This window comes from Lactuca serriola, chromosome 8 (genome assembly GCF_051521515.1).
Source record: "Lactuca serriola cultivar US96UC23 chromosome 8, Lser_US96UC23_V15, whole genome shotgun sequence".
Taxonomy (NCBI): domain Eukaryota; kingdom Viridiplantae; phylum Streptophyta; class Magnoliopsida; order Asterales; family Asteraceae; genus Lactuca; species Lactuca serriola.
Genome location: NC_136415.1, coordinates 95916603 through 95931193, shown reverse-complemented (window position 1 = coordinate 95931193; position 14591 = coordinate 95916603). Strand labels below are relative to the sequence as shown.

General features: G+C 38.5%; 1 protein-coding gene across 1 annotated transcript; it reads right to left on the bottom strand.

Moving 5' to 3' along the window:
* Positions 1–12048: 12048 nt before the first annotated feature.
* On the bottom strand, positions 12049–12653 carry LOC145067193 (zinc finger BED domain-containing protein RICESLEEPER 2-like). The gene is made up of 2 exons (XM_079014389.1): positions 12419–12653; positions 12049–12335 (listed from the first exon to the last, which is right to left on the bottom strand). Exons 1-2 carry the CDS (start codon positions 12651–12653, stop codon positions 12049–12051), a joined length of 522 nt encoding a protein of 173 aa, XP_078870515.1.
* Positions 12654–14591: the final 1938 nt, after the last annotated feature.

The following is a 14591-nucleotide window of genomic DNA, read 5'->3' as shown; positions in this document are numbered from 1 at the left end:
CGCTTCATTCTTTTTAGGGTTGGTTTCGACTGTACATTTTTCTTAAGTCTATTTCTTTCACTATTTTCTCTTTCATTTTTATTTATTTTTTTTAAGAGTGTTTTGTGTTAATTTTTTTAGTTTATTTTTCTGTTTTTATTATTTTTCAGAAAATTTAAAAAATCCAAAAATATTTTTCTAAAAGTTTTTTTTTTGTTTTGTTGTTTTATTTTGTTTTGTTTGTGTGGTTTGTTTGTTTGCTTGTTCTTTATAATTAGGTCCCAAGTTTTTCAGTGCAACATAATTTGGAGCTAAGGCAGGTATGATTCTTTTCCTATGAACTAGTTAAGTGTCCCTAGAAGCATGTTGTTGCATGTTGACCGAAGCCTCTAAAACTAAGAGCAAGGCCTTAATGAATCGATTTATACCTATCGTTTCTTCCAAATCAGGCTAGTTAATCCACTCAAGTCATGAGCTACCTTACTCTTCTCAAATGAGTTAAGAGTTTTCTACTTTGTCACGATTATATAGCAGAGGTACTTTCGGTTCCTTAACCACCTCCTTTACATTCTCCATCAACTTTCGGTTCAACACTGTAACCCTTAAGACTCTCAGCTTTTACCACTGAGGTTTATGGTTGCATAAAATCTGTGTTTATGATCTTAGATACATACACCACGTACTGAGTGAAACCTACAATCCAACACCAACAGTGAATTGACGGTGAATCTTCATATTCAAGATCTTACTTGTTACCTAATGAAATCTCATTTTATTTTTAGTGGTCTTTTATGAAATTGTCTAAGACCAAGACATTTCTTCCCAAAAAGATCCAGTTTGTTTTTGTTTTTTGAGATTTATATAATATCGTTAGTCACAGCAAAGTATATCCAACCTACTTGTTCAACATACCACATCGTTCTCACAAGTACTTCATCCAACATTCGGTCTTATGTTAATAATCGACGTTCGGTTGAAGATAAGCCACCCTTAGCCTATTATTTAAAAGAAGCCTTTCAGTGTTTCTTTACAATCACTCGATTGTATTTTATCGGGAAACCACGCAAGCACTTCAAGTCTCTCTTGACTTTGAAGGAAGAGCTTCTTGCCCGGAATCATCTGCGTTATGTCTTCTACCAGACATCACTCACATCCTATACACATTTTGCTTTATTTCTTTCTTTTGACACACTCTTGCACGAAAATACGTTGTGATTTTCCAAAATTCTGGTTATTATTTCCTATGGCCTGTTTGAAGTTTCTTTTAGGCGCGAAAATGGCTGTTATCACATCTGGAGCAAAAGAGAATTTGAAAAGACGATATATGGATAAGATTTTGGGTGCATGAATTTAAACGGTTCCTACACCCACGCTTGATGACGTCTATATGGGGGGGAACCAAGCTGTCACATCGCATTTTTTCAGGCGACGCTGATGTGACCGTATCATCATCACGAAGATTCTTTCTCTCTCCTGGCAACGGTATATAAAGGGTTTCTCACACACATTGTACCTTCTCATCTTCTTCAAATTCTCTCAACATACCAGATGATCTACAATTGTTCATCTTCTTCCTTATCTTAACAATTGCAGACTCCTCATCTGTTCAAGATCAAACTGCATCGTCCGCATTGCTCGTGATCATACCCAATCAGAACATGATCATTGAACTGAATCCGTTTCTATATGATTCGTACATGCTCCAAGTTGTTGAATGTCTCAAATACTCTCCTCTGGTAATTGCACTCACACAGGTGGAATCTGTCCCGATGTCTCTACTATCGCAAGTCTACTTTACTGCATCATATGACAAGAACAAGGAGAGAATCTACTTTCAAATCTTCTCGCACAAGGCATCAATTTCAAAAGGGAGATTTTGTTCCCTGTTAAAGCTTGCCGCCGATGCCTCTGTTATCTCTCCTGATTTCGTAACCACCACTCAACTGTTCATATTGATCTACAAGATGGGATACACTGATGTTCTTACCACCGTGACGAAAGTTAAGAAATCATGTTTGCCGCCAAAATGGAATGGATTGCTAACTCTTCTCAAAAAAAGTTTAGCGGAGAGGGTTGCCGGGTCAGATGGTACCAGTAAGGGTTTTCTGACCATTCTCTATGGTCTCTACAATGGGATTAATCTCGACTATGGGTCGATTATTTGGTCACAAGTGGTGCGAAGTCTCAACACTTCAACAAGACACTCTGAAATTTCTTGTGGTCGCTTCTGGACCATTATCATGCGAAGGGCTATTGACTCTTTGTAGATTCCAGTAATGAAGGATGCCCTAGTCTCATCTGTGGCTACTTTTCACATAAAGAAAATCATCTTCTCTGATGCCACAAAGTTCTCTCACAATGGTTCCATACCTGAGACGATGTATATGTGTGTGTCAGCCGAAAGTAAGGTGATGGCCGAATACCGCAAGCTTCCTCCCAAAGGACCGAGAGTACTGACTCCTGAATAACAAGCTGCTTTGGATGCTGTGGAGAAGCTAGCCAACCGAGGAAAAAGGGAGACTACCAAGAAAGTGACAACCTAAGGTCCCTCATCTAAGCCTGCCAAGTCTAGAAAGCGAAAGGTAGAAAAGGGTGATTCTTCGGCTCCAAAGAAGGTTAAGAAAATGGCGAGGAAATCAAAGAATCCTTCTCCTCCCAGCTCGGACAATGATGAGGAGGATGAGGAAAAGGAAATTCAGCATCATGAATCACCGAGAGGTCATACACCTCCTCGTTCACCAACTCCCATTGAACCTCTTAATGACAAGGTTCCAACACCTCCTCAATCTCCACCAAAAACCACTGTTCCAATTTTAGTTGCTCCTCCATCCCCAAATTCGTCACAACCTACTTCTACAGTTGCTCTACCACCTCCTGTATGCACTATACCAATCTCTACTTCTCCTCTTCCACCTCCCATTATTTCCCAAACGACCGAACCAACTATCACCTCTACACCCATCATTACCACCACAACCAATTCTTCAGTTAACGTCAACACATCTGATGTGTGGGCGAAGACCGAAGAACCTCCTAAAGTCACACCTGAGCCTATTTCCCCAACTACTTCCAGTGAGTCTGGTGCTATTCTTGGAGGAGCTGAATTCGAGTTCGATTCCACTTACTATAGCCCGTACAGAATTCCAAGTGATGAAGATGAGGCTACTGCGATGACCAAGCAACATCTCGACAGTGTTCATGAAAAGCTTGATACGCTGATCGACCCCTCAAAGAAATATAATGATGTTGTTCTAAAAGCCTTCATGGATACAGCCCTGCACCAATATAATGAATCCATTGATAAATCTACAGCTGTTGTAGATGACTCTACTTCCTTATGCAAACGAGCAACATCCGACCTCAAAGACCATCTTCATGATTCCAGAGTTTTCTTATAATCTCTCTCTGGTCATGCTGATAAAAGTGCTGCCAAGGTGAATGTGTCCATTGATTCTCTTTCTCAATCCCTTCAAGCCGAACAAGTCAAGTTCAAGACTCTACGCTCTGATGTTTTTACTGATAATAAAACCTTTCTGGCATCTGTTGACTCTCGGTTAGAAAAGCTTAATGCTTATTTCTAGGTGGAAAGGCAACTCTGAGATGATCTTGCTCAACAGACTGTTATAAATGAAGTGCAGAAAGCAGAACTTGCCAAGGAAGAAAGAGAGATTTCCTTATTAAAAACCAAACGAGCAGTTTTTCGTAGTTGTGCTGGGGATGTTCTTTCTCAGTTGCACAATGTGCTTCAGGCTCATGATCCCATTCTTACGCTTACAATTCTAAATTATTTGACCTCCAAACTCCTTCCCTCAATCGAACTCTTAAGAGAAATGAAGGGTGTTTCAGAGAGAATTGTTCCTCCACAACAAGGGGGAGAAGATAAGCCACAACCTCCTCCTATTAAACCGACGGTCATCATCAAAATCGAACCGAAGGATAATGTAGCTTTGGGTTCTGGTGATAAAGAAAAGAAGAAAGGTGTTTCTGTTGATAACAGTGATGATGAAGAAGAAACTATCGCTGATGCCCTTAAATGCAAGAAAAGGGATAAGGAGTTGGATGAAACTCTTCGGATTTCAAAGGAAGAAGAAGAGAAGGAGTGAAAGAAGAAAGAAGAGCATGACACTCTTGTTTGCAAACAAGCTCTTTTTCCTCCTTGGACCAGGGAAACACTAATCAAAGAAGCTATAGAGTTCCCAAGCACCTACTGGCTGGAGCCTGTAACCTCTTTTGATTGTGAGAATACAAGGGATTCGCAGTTCGACATGCCTATTACTCGAAAGGCATTTGTTTTCCATTGTTTTGAGCCGACAATTAAAGTCCCTTCGCCCCATCCTTAGGTTGACCGTGAAGTCATTGATTTTTATCTCAAGTTCGGTCAGCCTCAGTATCTGACCTGGAGTGCGCAGAAGATTACTACAGTCAAGGTGTTGAAACCATCACCTGCAGGGAAGTTTTTTAATGTCTCTTTCAAGATAAACCAAGGTTCAGATAACTCGGTTTCTATCATTTCCCTGGAAGACCTTCCCAACCTGAATCCTCATGATTAGATCCTGCGCTTCAACATTTTGCTTACTAATGCAAAGGAGTATGGACCAATCTTAGACAATCAAAAAAGGATATTAGCTTCCTATATCCATGAAGTTGCGAAGATGGATCAGGAAGTGGAAAATGTCTTGAGGAAGAAACCAATGGTGAAGCCTACTGCAAAGCCAGGAGATGTCAACAAAATGACTCTCGGTCAAATTTATTCTGCTCATCTCACAGTTATGTTTACAAGAGCCAAAGGTGAAAGGTTCTTATTTGCTCTTGTTGACAAACACTTATTCTCGACCGAATGCCTGAAACATATCATTAATATTATTCATCGGTGCAAGGCAAATTCCGATTCAGATAAGATGAACTTCACAGACGTGCTCCGGTGGTACATCACTTTCAGACAAACTCTTTTAGCCATTATACCGTGTGTGTTCAAGACAGTGAAGAAGTCTACAATAGCTCAACCGAACTGAGCTCTTGGCTCCATTGACGCAAAGGGGGAGATTGTTGGATATTATGTGTTGTGTCATGGGCTTTACTTTTGTATATCCGGGTGGGCGTGTCCATCCATGATTATAGATTAGGGTTATGCTATAAATAGTGCATGCATGTATGCCTTAGTAATGCTAGTCTTGTAATAATCATTTATTGCATTGTAACCCTAAACACCTCTACAGTCGAAGTTCTCCATCGAGCTCTTCTGGGGTGTTAAAGTTTAATCATTCGACATTGATTAAACCATTCTTGTGATCTTTATTGTGTTACTTATTACTTTTCTAGTTGAATCTATCGATCATTAAGGAATATTATTCCAACACACATTCTTCACAAAACACACAAAATATCACTCTAAAAGCTCAAGAACCTCACAAGGTGGCTAGGGTTTCGAAATGGTGCTATGGGACAATGGGGGCTAGTGATGAGGGAGGCCTCAAGGACTTAAGGTCCTTTAAATATGGTACCAAACCCTAAAAATTAGGGTTTAGAGTCTTCATGAGTACACACTGCGAACTCCTCACGTATGCCTTGCGTACTCGATGAGGTCCACATCCAACTTAAGTGACCTACACCCGGTGTATGCACCAAGTACGCCCTGCGTATGGACTGACTTTGCAAAACTTTGTGTTATTTTAAGTTGGAAATGAAAATACCTAGAAACGAATGTTACAACTTTCCCCTACTTGAATCAAAATTTGTCCTCGAAGCCTCCTCGGGCTTCCAAGTCCACTATGAGCCTTCTCGATGTTGTCATTGCACATTCACTAAACCCACCTCCTTGTTTCGTATAGTCTTCGTCTTCCTATCGAGGATCGCAACTAGTCTCTCTATGTAGTTCAGGCGCTCGTCCACCTGAATATCCTATAGTGGCACAACTACGGTGTTATCAACTAAGCACTTTCCATCGCTAAGAGATGTGAAAGGTGTTGTGGATCTGATTGAGCTGCTCGGGTAGCTCTAAACGGTATGCAGCCCTACCTACCCGAGCAATAAACCTAAAATGACCAATATATATATATATATATATATATATATATATATATATATATATATATATATATATATATATGGGGCCCAACTTACCTTGCTTCCTGAATTAGATGACATCTTTCCAAGGTGACACATTCAGGAGTACCATATCTTTGACTTGGAACTCCAAATCCGATCGGTGCCTATCAACATAACTCTTATATCAACTCTGTGTGGTCTACAATCCTCAATGCACCTGCTGGATTAACTTGGTAGTCTAGAGCACCACGTCTGTGCTACCTATGACTTGCTGACCGACCTTGCCCTAGAAAATCGGAGTCCGACATTTCCTCCCATAGAGAATCTCGAAAGGAAGTCGATCAATACTATCATGGTAGCTGTTATTTTAAGAAAACTCAGCCAATGGGATATACGTATCGTAACTACCACCAAAACCCAACACACATACCCGAAGCATATCCTCCAAGGTCTGAATAGTCTGCTCAGTTTGCCCATCATTCCGGGATGAAAATCCACACTTAAAAGCAAACGAGTACCCAACTTCTCATGGAACCTCTTCCAGAACCTGGAAGTGAACTGAACATCCTGATTCAAAACCACTAAGACTGGAACCCCATTGTGTGCCACAACCTCCCGAATATATACTTTAGCCAACTTCTCTATAGAGATGCTCTCCTAAATAGGAATAAAATGCACACTCTTGGTCAACCGATCTATAATGACCCAAATCGAATCCACCCATCGTGTTGTCTGCGGTAACTTCTTGATAAAATCCATCGTGATCTTTTCTTATATCTAGGTGAGAATACCCAACAACTCCATCTTGTCATGAGATCGCTGATGCTCGGCCTTGACTTTCCTATAATTCAAGCACCTCTCCACATACCAGGCCACATCCTGCTTCATGCAGCGCTACGAATAATTGGGTCAGAGGTCTCTGTACATTTTCGTCGCCCCTCGGGTGAATAGAAAATCTCGACTTGTGTGCCTCTTCCTTTAGAATTTGAAGAATGCCTCCCAAATATGGTACCTAAACTCTCTGATGTATGGTAAATAACCCTCGAATATCATAATCAAAAGAGGACACCTGAGCCTCTATGCGCTTACTCTTTCAGTGCTCGTTTTCCGTAGTCTCAACCTGAGCCTCGTGGATATGCTCCAAGAGTGGGGTAATCATTGTCATCCTTAAACATACATCCTTGATAGGAGTATCATCCCCCTTGCGGCTAAGAGCATCGACCACCACGTTGGCCTTCCCAGGGTGATAAAGGATTGCACAATCATAATCCTTCACCACATCGAGCCACCTGTGCTGCCTCATATTCAGATTTGGTTGATCCATAAAATACCTCAAACTCTTGTGGTCCATGTAGATGATACAATAAACTCCATTCAAGTAATGACGCCAAATCTTGAGGGCAAAAACCACCACCCCATCTCCAAATCATGAGTGAGATAGTTTACCTCATGAAGCTTCAGCTTCCTCGAAGCATAAGCAATTACATGACCCCTTTGGATCAACACTGCACCCAATCCTGTAATCGACACACCACAATATACTAGTAAATCATCCACACCCTCTGGTAAGGTCAAAATCGGAGCCTCACATAAATTATATCTTAAAGTATAAAACGTCGTCTGCTGCCCAGGCCCCCAATGAAAAGTAATTGACTTCTTCGTCAACTTGGTCGGTGGAACTGTGATCCTGGAGAATTTCCCAATAAACCTCCGATAATACTTGGCTAAACCAAGGAAACTACAAATATCAGATGGAGACCTCAGAACCTTCCACTACATCACGACCTTGATCTTGGCCGGATCAACCAATATACCCTTCTTATTGACAAGGTTACCTAGAAACTGCACTTCACGCAACTAGAACTCGCACTTGGAGAATTTGGCATAAAGCCTCTCCCTCCTCAGAGTCTCCAGAACCTCTCGTATATGATTGCCATGTTTCTCCTTGGTCTTAGAATAGACCAAAATATCATCAATGAACACAATGATTGGCCTATCCAACATCGGTCTGCAAAACCTATTAATGAGATCCATGAACACTGTTGGTGTATTGGTGAGCCCAAAAGGCATCACCACGAACTTGTAATGCCTATAACGAGTTATGAAGGCTGTATTTTGAACATCCTCATCTCGAATCCTCATCTGATGATTTCCTAAACGCATATCAATTTTTGAGAACCAAGACGTACCTTGTAACTAGTCGAACAAATCATCAATCCTCTAAAGTGGATAACGGTTGTTCACTGTTAATTTGTTCTGCTCTCGTTAGTCAATGCACACCCTATGGGAGCCATCTTTCTTCTTCACCAAACAGTATTGGCGCTCCCCAGGGTGAACTACTCGTCCTAATAAACCCCTAGTCTAAAAGCTCATGTAGCTATGTAGACAACTCCTGCATTTTCGGTGGTGTCAACTGATAAGGTGCCTTGGCTATCAGAGCCACACCTGGAACCAAATCAGTACAACACTCGACCTACCTCTCTAGAGGCACTCTAGGAAAATCCTATAGGAACACATCTAGGTAAACTTGTACAGTGGGTACATTACCAATGGTCTTCTTTCCCTTCTCTCTAGTATACAATAGATAAGCCACAAAATCAGAACAACCTTACTTCAAATATCTCCTAGTTCTTGCGGCTGAATAGAGAGTTAGTCCATGTTGGGTATCCTCACCATGAATAACTAGTTCTCCCCCACTTGGGGTTCAAACCCGAACTATCTGGTGCCCACAATCCATCATCGCCTTATTAGGGCTCAACCAATCCATCCCTACGATAACCGTGCTCTCACACAAAGGCATAGGAACCAAATCAATCAGATACCGCTTTCTAAATAACTCCAAAACACAACCCCGATGAACCCTCGATACTCGCACTGGACCTCTAATCGATAAGCAAGCTCCCCAGGAGCGTCACCGAACCTCTTGCTGAAAGGAAGAAATACAAACGATCCGGTGGAGCTCGAATCAAATAGAACTAAATCTAAAACACCATTCACTAGATATGTCCCTAAATAACATCAAAAATATAATAAGCATAAACATCAAAGCAATAAATGAAATAGGGAGAAAATACATACCGGTAACCACATTTGGTGTTGTACGAGCCTCCTCGGCTGTCAGCTGGAAAGCTCGACTCCTTACGAATGGTGCCTCCGCCTTGCCCTGGCGGTCTTCGGTGATCCTTAATGTCGTCGGAGCAGGTGATGCAATCGCTCCCATACTTCTAAACTCGGACAATCGGCCTTCTTGTAGCCTCTCTGGTTGTAATGGAAGAAAATTAGACCCGATCTCTAGGTGGTGGTAGTGATAGTGCAATCCCTACTGTAGTGACCAGTCTTGTTGCACTTGTAACAACCAGAACCACCCACCCTACAAGCCCCATTGTGCGTTCGTGTGACATCCCAAAACTTAGGTCTAAAACTGTAGACAGTCAGTTCACCGCGAACCTCTTTTTAATCCGAAATATTGAGCTTTAATGCATGTTTTTAATAATATACAGTGTCATTGCAACTATTATAAGATACCAGACGGTATCTTACTTCCAATTGTGGAAATCTCAATTGAATCAAACAGCTCAAACTGCAACCCTAATTAATACGTCTAAAAAACTGAAATATCGTATTAAGCAGTTATGAGCGAAGCAAACACTTTAGTCTCATAGTACATATTCACCTATTTCCGAATATATAAAGAACATTCAAAACAAAGTTTGTATGCAAAAGATATGACCGTTATAAGAAACTATACTAATATAACTGATGCCCGATTCATGGTATGTATTTAAATAAGATTTATTCATTTTTGTTCAGGAACTCACCGAGTTGGAGGCCCCAAACTCGCCGAGTAGGAATGGATTTTGGACGCGGAACTTAATGTCTACTCGACGAGTAGGGCTATTAGAATGAAATACTAATTTTCAGGGTTTGATACCCTATTTAAACACCTTAACCTCTAAAGGTTGGCCTTATTTACAGCCTCCATCGTCCCAAACCCTAGCCACGAAGCCCTAACACGTTTTTGAGAGTTTTGATCCATTCTTGGTGCTTTCTTGAGGTTTTGAAGAGGAAGAAACTTGAAGAAGGAGCAAGGAAGTGAAGGAGAAGAGTAGGTTTAGAAGTTTAGCTCCATTTCTAGTTCATTGAAGGTATAAAGCTCCTATCTTGTCTATTCAATGTTTAGATCTAGTTTTGGAGTGATTTTTCCATGTTTTGGTCCAAGATTGCTAGCTACTGAGACTTAGACGTCCCAATTGATTAATCTTTCAGATCTGGGGTCTAGAAGGGGTTTCATGACATAAAGGTGCAAACTTTATGGCCATGGAAGCCCCATGCAAGCTTTAAGGTATCATTTTGGCCTTTTAAGCTCCAAAAGGCCATGCATGGAGGGAAAGTCAGGGACTTTACGTATTAATATTAGGCCTGGCAATTGGGTTGGGTTCGGGTTGGCGGGTCATGGGTTGGCGGGTTAGAATTCAGAAACTCAACCCAACCCATATAATATATGGGTTGGCGGGTCACGGGTTGACGGGTTAGAAACATCAACCCAACCCAACCCACATAACCTGTATAAGTATATGGGTTGGCGGGTTCACGTGTCAGTGGGTCGAACCCAACCCGTATAACCCATTTACTAAGCAACACATTTTAAGATGAAATTGAAAAATCCAAATAAAATGAAGTCTAAAATTCATAAACATTAAACATAAAGTCATAAACATCCAAAATAAACATTAAACATAAAGTCATAAACATCCAAATAAAACTCTAAAAATAAAACATTCATGAAAAGTGCAATTGTTCAAACATATCCAAAAATACATGTGATAATTCATTCATACTACAATTCCCATTTATTCCTCCAACACCAACTTCTTCAAGATAATCGTCGAATAAAAACAATACAAAAATCAAATTTATAATCTTTTGAAAGATACATAAATATTTGTACTAAAAAGAACTCACCAAATGACACCTTAAAGTATGATCGAATTTGTAACCTTCGTATTGTCTTCATTGATGTTCAAATTCATTACATTTTGAGATAGGTTGTCAATAGCCACATTCAAAGTAACTGCATAAGGAAAAGAAAAAAAATAATACAAAATTTTAGATAATACGAAAAAACCAAAAATTATGAAATATTACATTTTTCTCCAAACAACCAATCCCGACTAAAAACTAAAGCTTCAACCACATCGGGATTCATGCAACTTCGATAATCATTCAAAATTCTTCCACCAAGACTAAAAGCCGATTCAGATGCTACTGTTGAAACGGGAACACAAAGTATATCCATATTTAATTTAGCTAATTCAGGATACCAATATTGTTGGGATTTCCAAAGCTCAAGCATGTTAATGGAAGAATTTCTTTTAGCTCTTGGCTCAAGAAGGTATACATGTAATTGACTTTTGGTGTTGGAACCCGAATCATCATTATCATATTCGTCAAACTCCTATAATATATATATATATATATATATATATATATATATAACGAATTAGTAATTTAGTATGTTTAAAAATTAAACAACTATAAAAGCAAATTTAATAGTAATTAGAAAATATGATTTACATCAAGAATGTTGTTTTGACTAGACTCTCCCCCAACATTACTTTTTCTAGTGTTGTCTTTGCTCCCTTGATGTGATGTCCAGTCGGATGTTGTTGCATTTTTTGAAGCTTGCACATATTCATCACAAAGTTCATAAAGGGCACTCTTAATAGCTTTAAATTGTGATGAACCTTCTCCATAGAGTTTTTTTATAGAAAAAGTCAATAAACGACGACTTATATCTAGGGTCAAACACCACGGCTATAGCTAACAAAACATTAAAATCAGCCCAATACTTATTGAACTTATTCCATATTTGGGTAGCTATTTTTTCATATACTCATCCAGACTTTTCTTCTCTTCAACTAAATTCAATTGTATTCCAAATATTTGAGGGAAATACAAATTTGAAGTAGGATAAAGTGATCCTGAAAATTGAAGAGTTGCATCATAAAACACTTTCAGAAAGCTTCACATTTTCTCAACTCTTTCCCATTCATCAGAGGACGGGAAATCTTGAAAGTTAGAATCACTCAAACTAAGATGCGAAAAGGTTAGTCGATAATAAAGTGCACAAGAAAGCATCATATAAGTAGAATTCCACCTAGTAGGAACATGTTGCATCAAAGCCTTTTTGGAGTCCAAAAGATTATGTGAGCAACATTGAGAAAACCTTGTTTTTCTTGCTAAAGATCCTTTGACATACTTCACACATTCTCTAACTTTTTCCACAACAACATCGATTTGTTTCAACCAATCTTGAACAATCAAATTGAGAATATGGGCACAACATCTCAGATGAAACAACAATTAGCATCATATACTAAAGAAATCATCAAACGAAATTGATTCTTAAGCAATCCAACATATACATCATTAGAGGAAGCATTATCCAAAGTGACAGAAAACAACTTCCTTTCAATTCCCCAACTTTTGATCAAGCCACTAAGCTTGTCAGCAATAGCAACACCAGTATGTGGAGGAGGGAATTTAGAAAAATTTAAAATCCTCTTCTGTAAGACCCACTTGCTATCAACATAACAGGTAGTCAAACTCAAATAACCATTTGTAACCATTTATGTCCAAGGATCAAAAGTTAAGCATATTCTACTTGGGCATTTAAACAACTCGCCACGAAGTCTAACACAATGACTTGCATGTAACTTTTTAATGTCTGCCTTTGCTGTGTTCCTACAAATATGATTGGAATTTGGTTCCAAATATTTGCAAATATTTCTAATTCCTTCATACTCAACAAAGGAGAATGACAAGTCATGTATAATAACAGCTTCAATCAACAATTCCCATAGTCTTTCTTGACTAAACTTTGGATTTCTCAAATCCATTACACCTTTGCTATCGGAAATCATATATTGACCTATATATCTAGTATTATTATCTTCATTCTCCTTTGATGGTGACGTAGATTACCGGTACTGCTTTCACTTCATGCTTTATATTTTTAACCACATTTGTTGCACACACAATATAGGGTGTCATTTGGTGTTTTTCTTGGTAATTTAGTAAAGCTTTTCCAAACATATGAAGTTGATGTCCTTATTTTCCTTTTCTTTGAAGAAGTACTCTCAACTCCATGTGATTCATTTGGTCCTTCAACTTCTTCAATTGAATCATCAATTTCACTTTCTTCATTGTCAACCTCAACATGATTGTCAGCAATAACATCTTCCATATCTACCTACACAAACAATATAATCATTAACAGTTTAACGGTACTGTTTGATAGAAAAAGAAGCACTACTGATTATAAAATAGTGGGTAAAACAAGTCAAAATCAGTGTAAAAAAGGTTCAAAATCAGTTTAACACTACACAAACAATATATCATTAGTGTAAAACAAGTTCAAAATCATATTTTCAGTAAAGAATTCAAAATGAAAATTATAAAATAGTGGCTGAAACAAGTCAAAATTAGGAATCAGTATAACTACTTGATTTAAGGAATCAATCACTACTCAGAATGATATTTTCATTTAACATAGTCGGTAATCATTGGGCGTGTCCCTGATATATGGGTGAAGCATTACATATGTATAGATCCATATCGGGTTGACATCCCCACCTGCGGTTGCTAGCTACAAAATCAACCGATCAATCAAAGTGGGTGATGACTCTCAAAATAGTTTTAAGTATGGATTTACTTATGCAAAGAAACCTTTTGGTTTTCAAAGTTTATTCAAAGACTCTTTAGAAACATAGTTTTAAGTATGGTTTTACTTACAAAGAAAATACTTTTTGAACGTTTTTAAAAGTAGCATTACTGCTGTTGGCAAAAAACCTGTAACTCTCACCAACCTTGTGTTGACTCTTAAAACTACATGTATTCTTAGGAAATCAGTAATCAAGCATTTCAGAAAAAGGAATGGTCATGGATTTCAGGAAATCTAGTTTACTACTTTTTGTTATATCTGCCTACATGTTTAAGGAAATTAATGTACTATATTATTATCTATAAGAACCTTGTATTCAAACATCAAGATGGAATACAAATGCTGTTTTTTTCATTGTTGTTCTTGTGCTATATATTCAGTTTACCTTTGATCCATGAACTAAGTCGCATAGCCGAACATGTTCTACCGCTTCAGCTAGGGGTGTGACAGATTGGTATCAAAGCTAAATTGGCTATAGATAACTCATATCCTTGAAAGAGGAATACAACTTTGCAACATGCTACTAATAAAAGTATTATTATTAATTAGCCTACTTCTTGACTATTTACGAGAGAGGTAACTGGTTTAAAGGGCCACTTGGGTTGGTAGATTTCAGAACAGCTATATGCTAAAATGATCCTGCCCTTCAGTGCTTCTTGTCTAGCCCTAATCCGTACTTGATAGTCTTGGAGTACAAAACAAAAACTAATAATACTGCAAACCTCACCAACAATAATATATAAGAACTATATATATATATATATATATATATATATATATATATATATATATATATATATATATATATATATATGTATACTCTGACCCGTGATGAGAACACTTA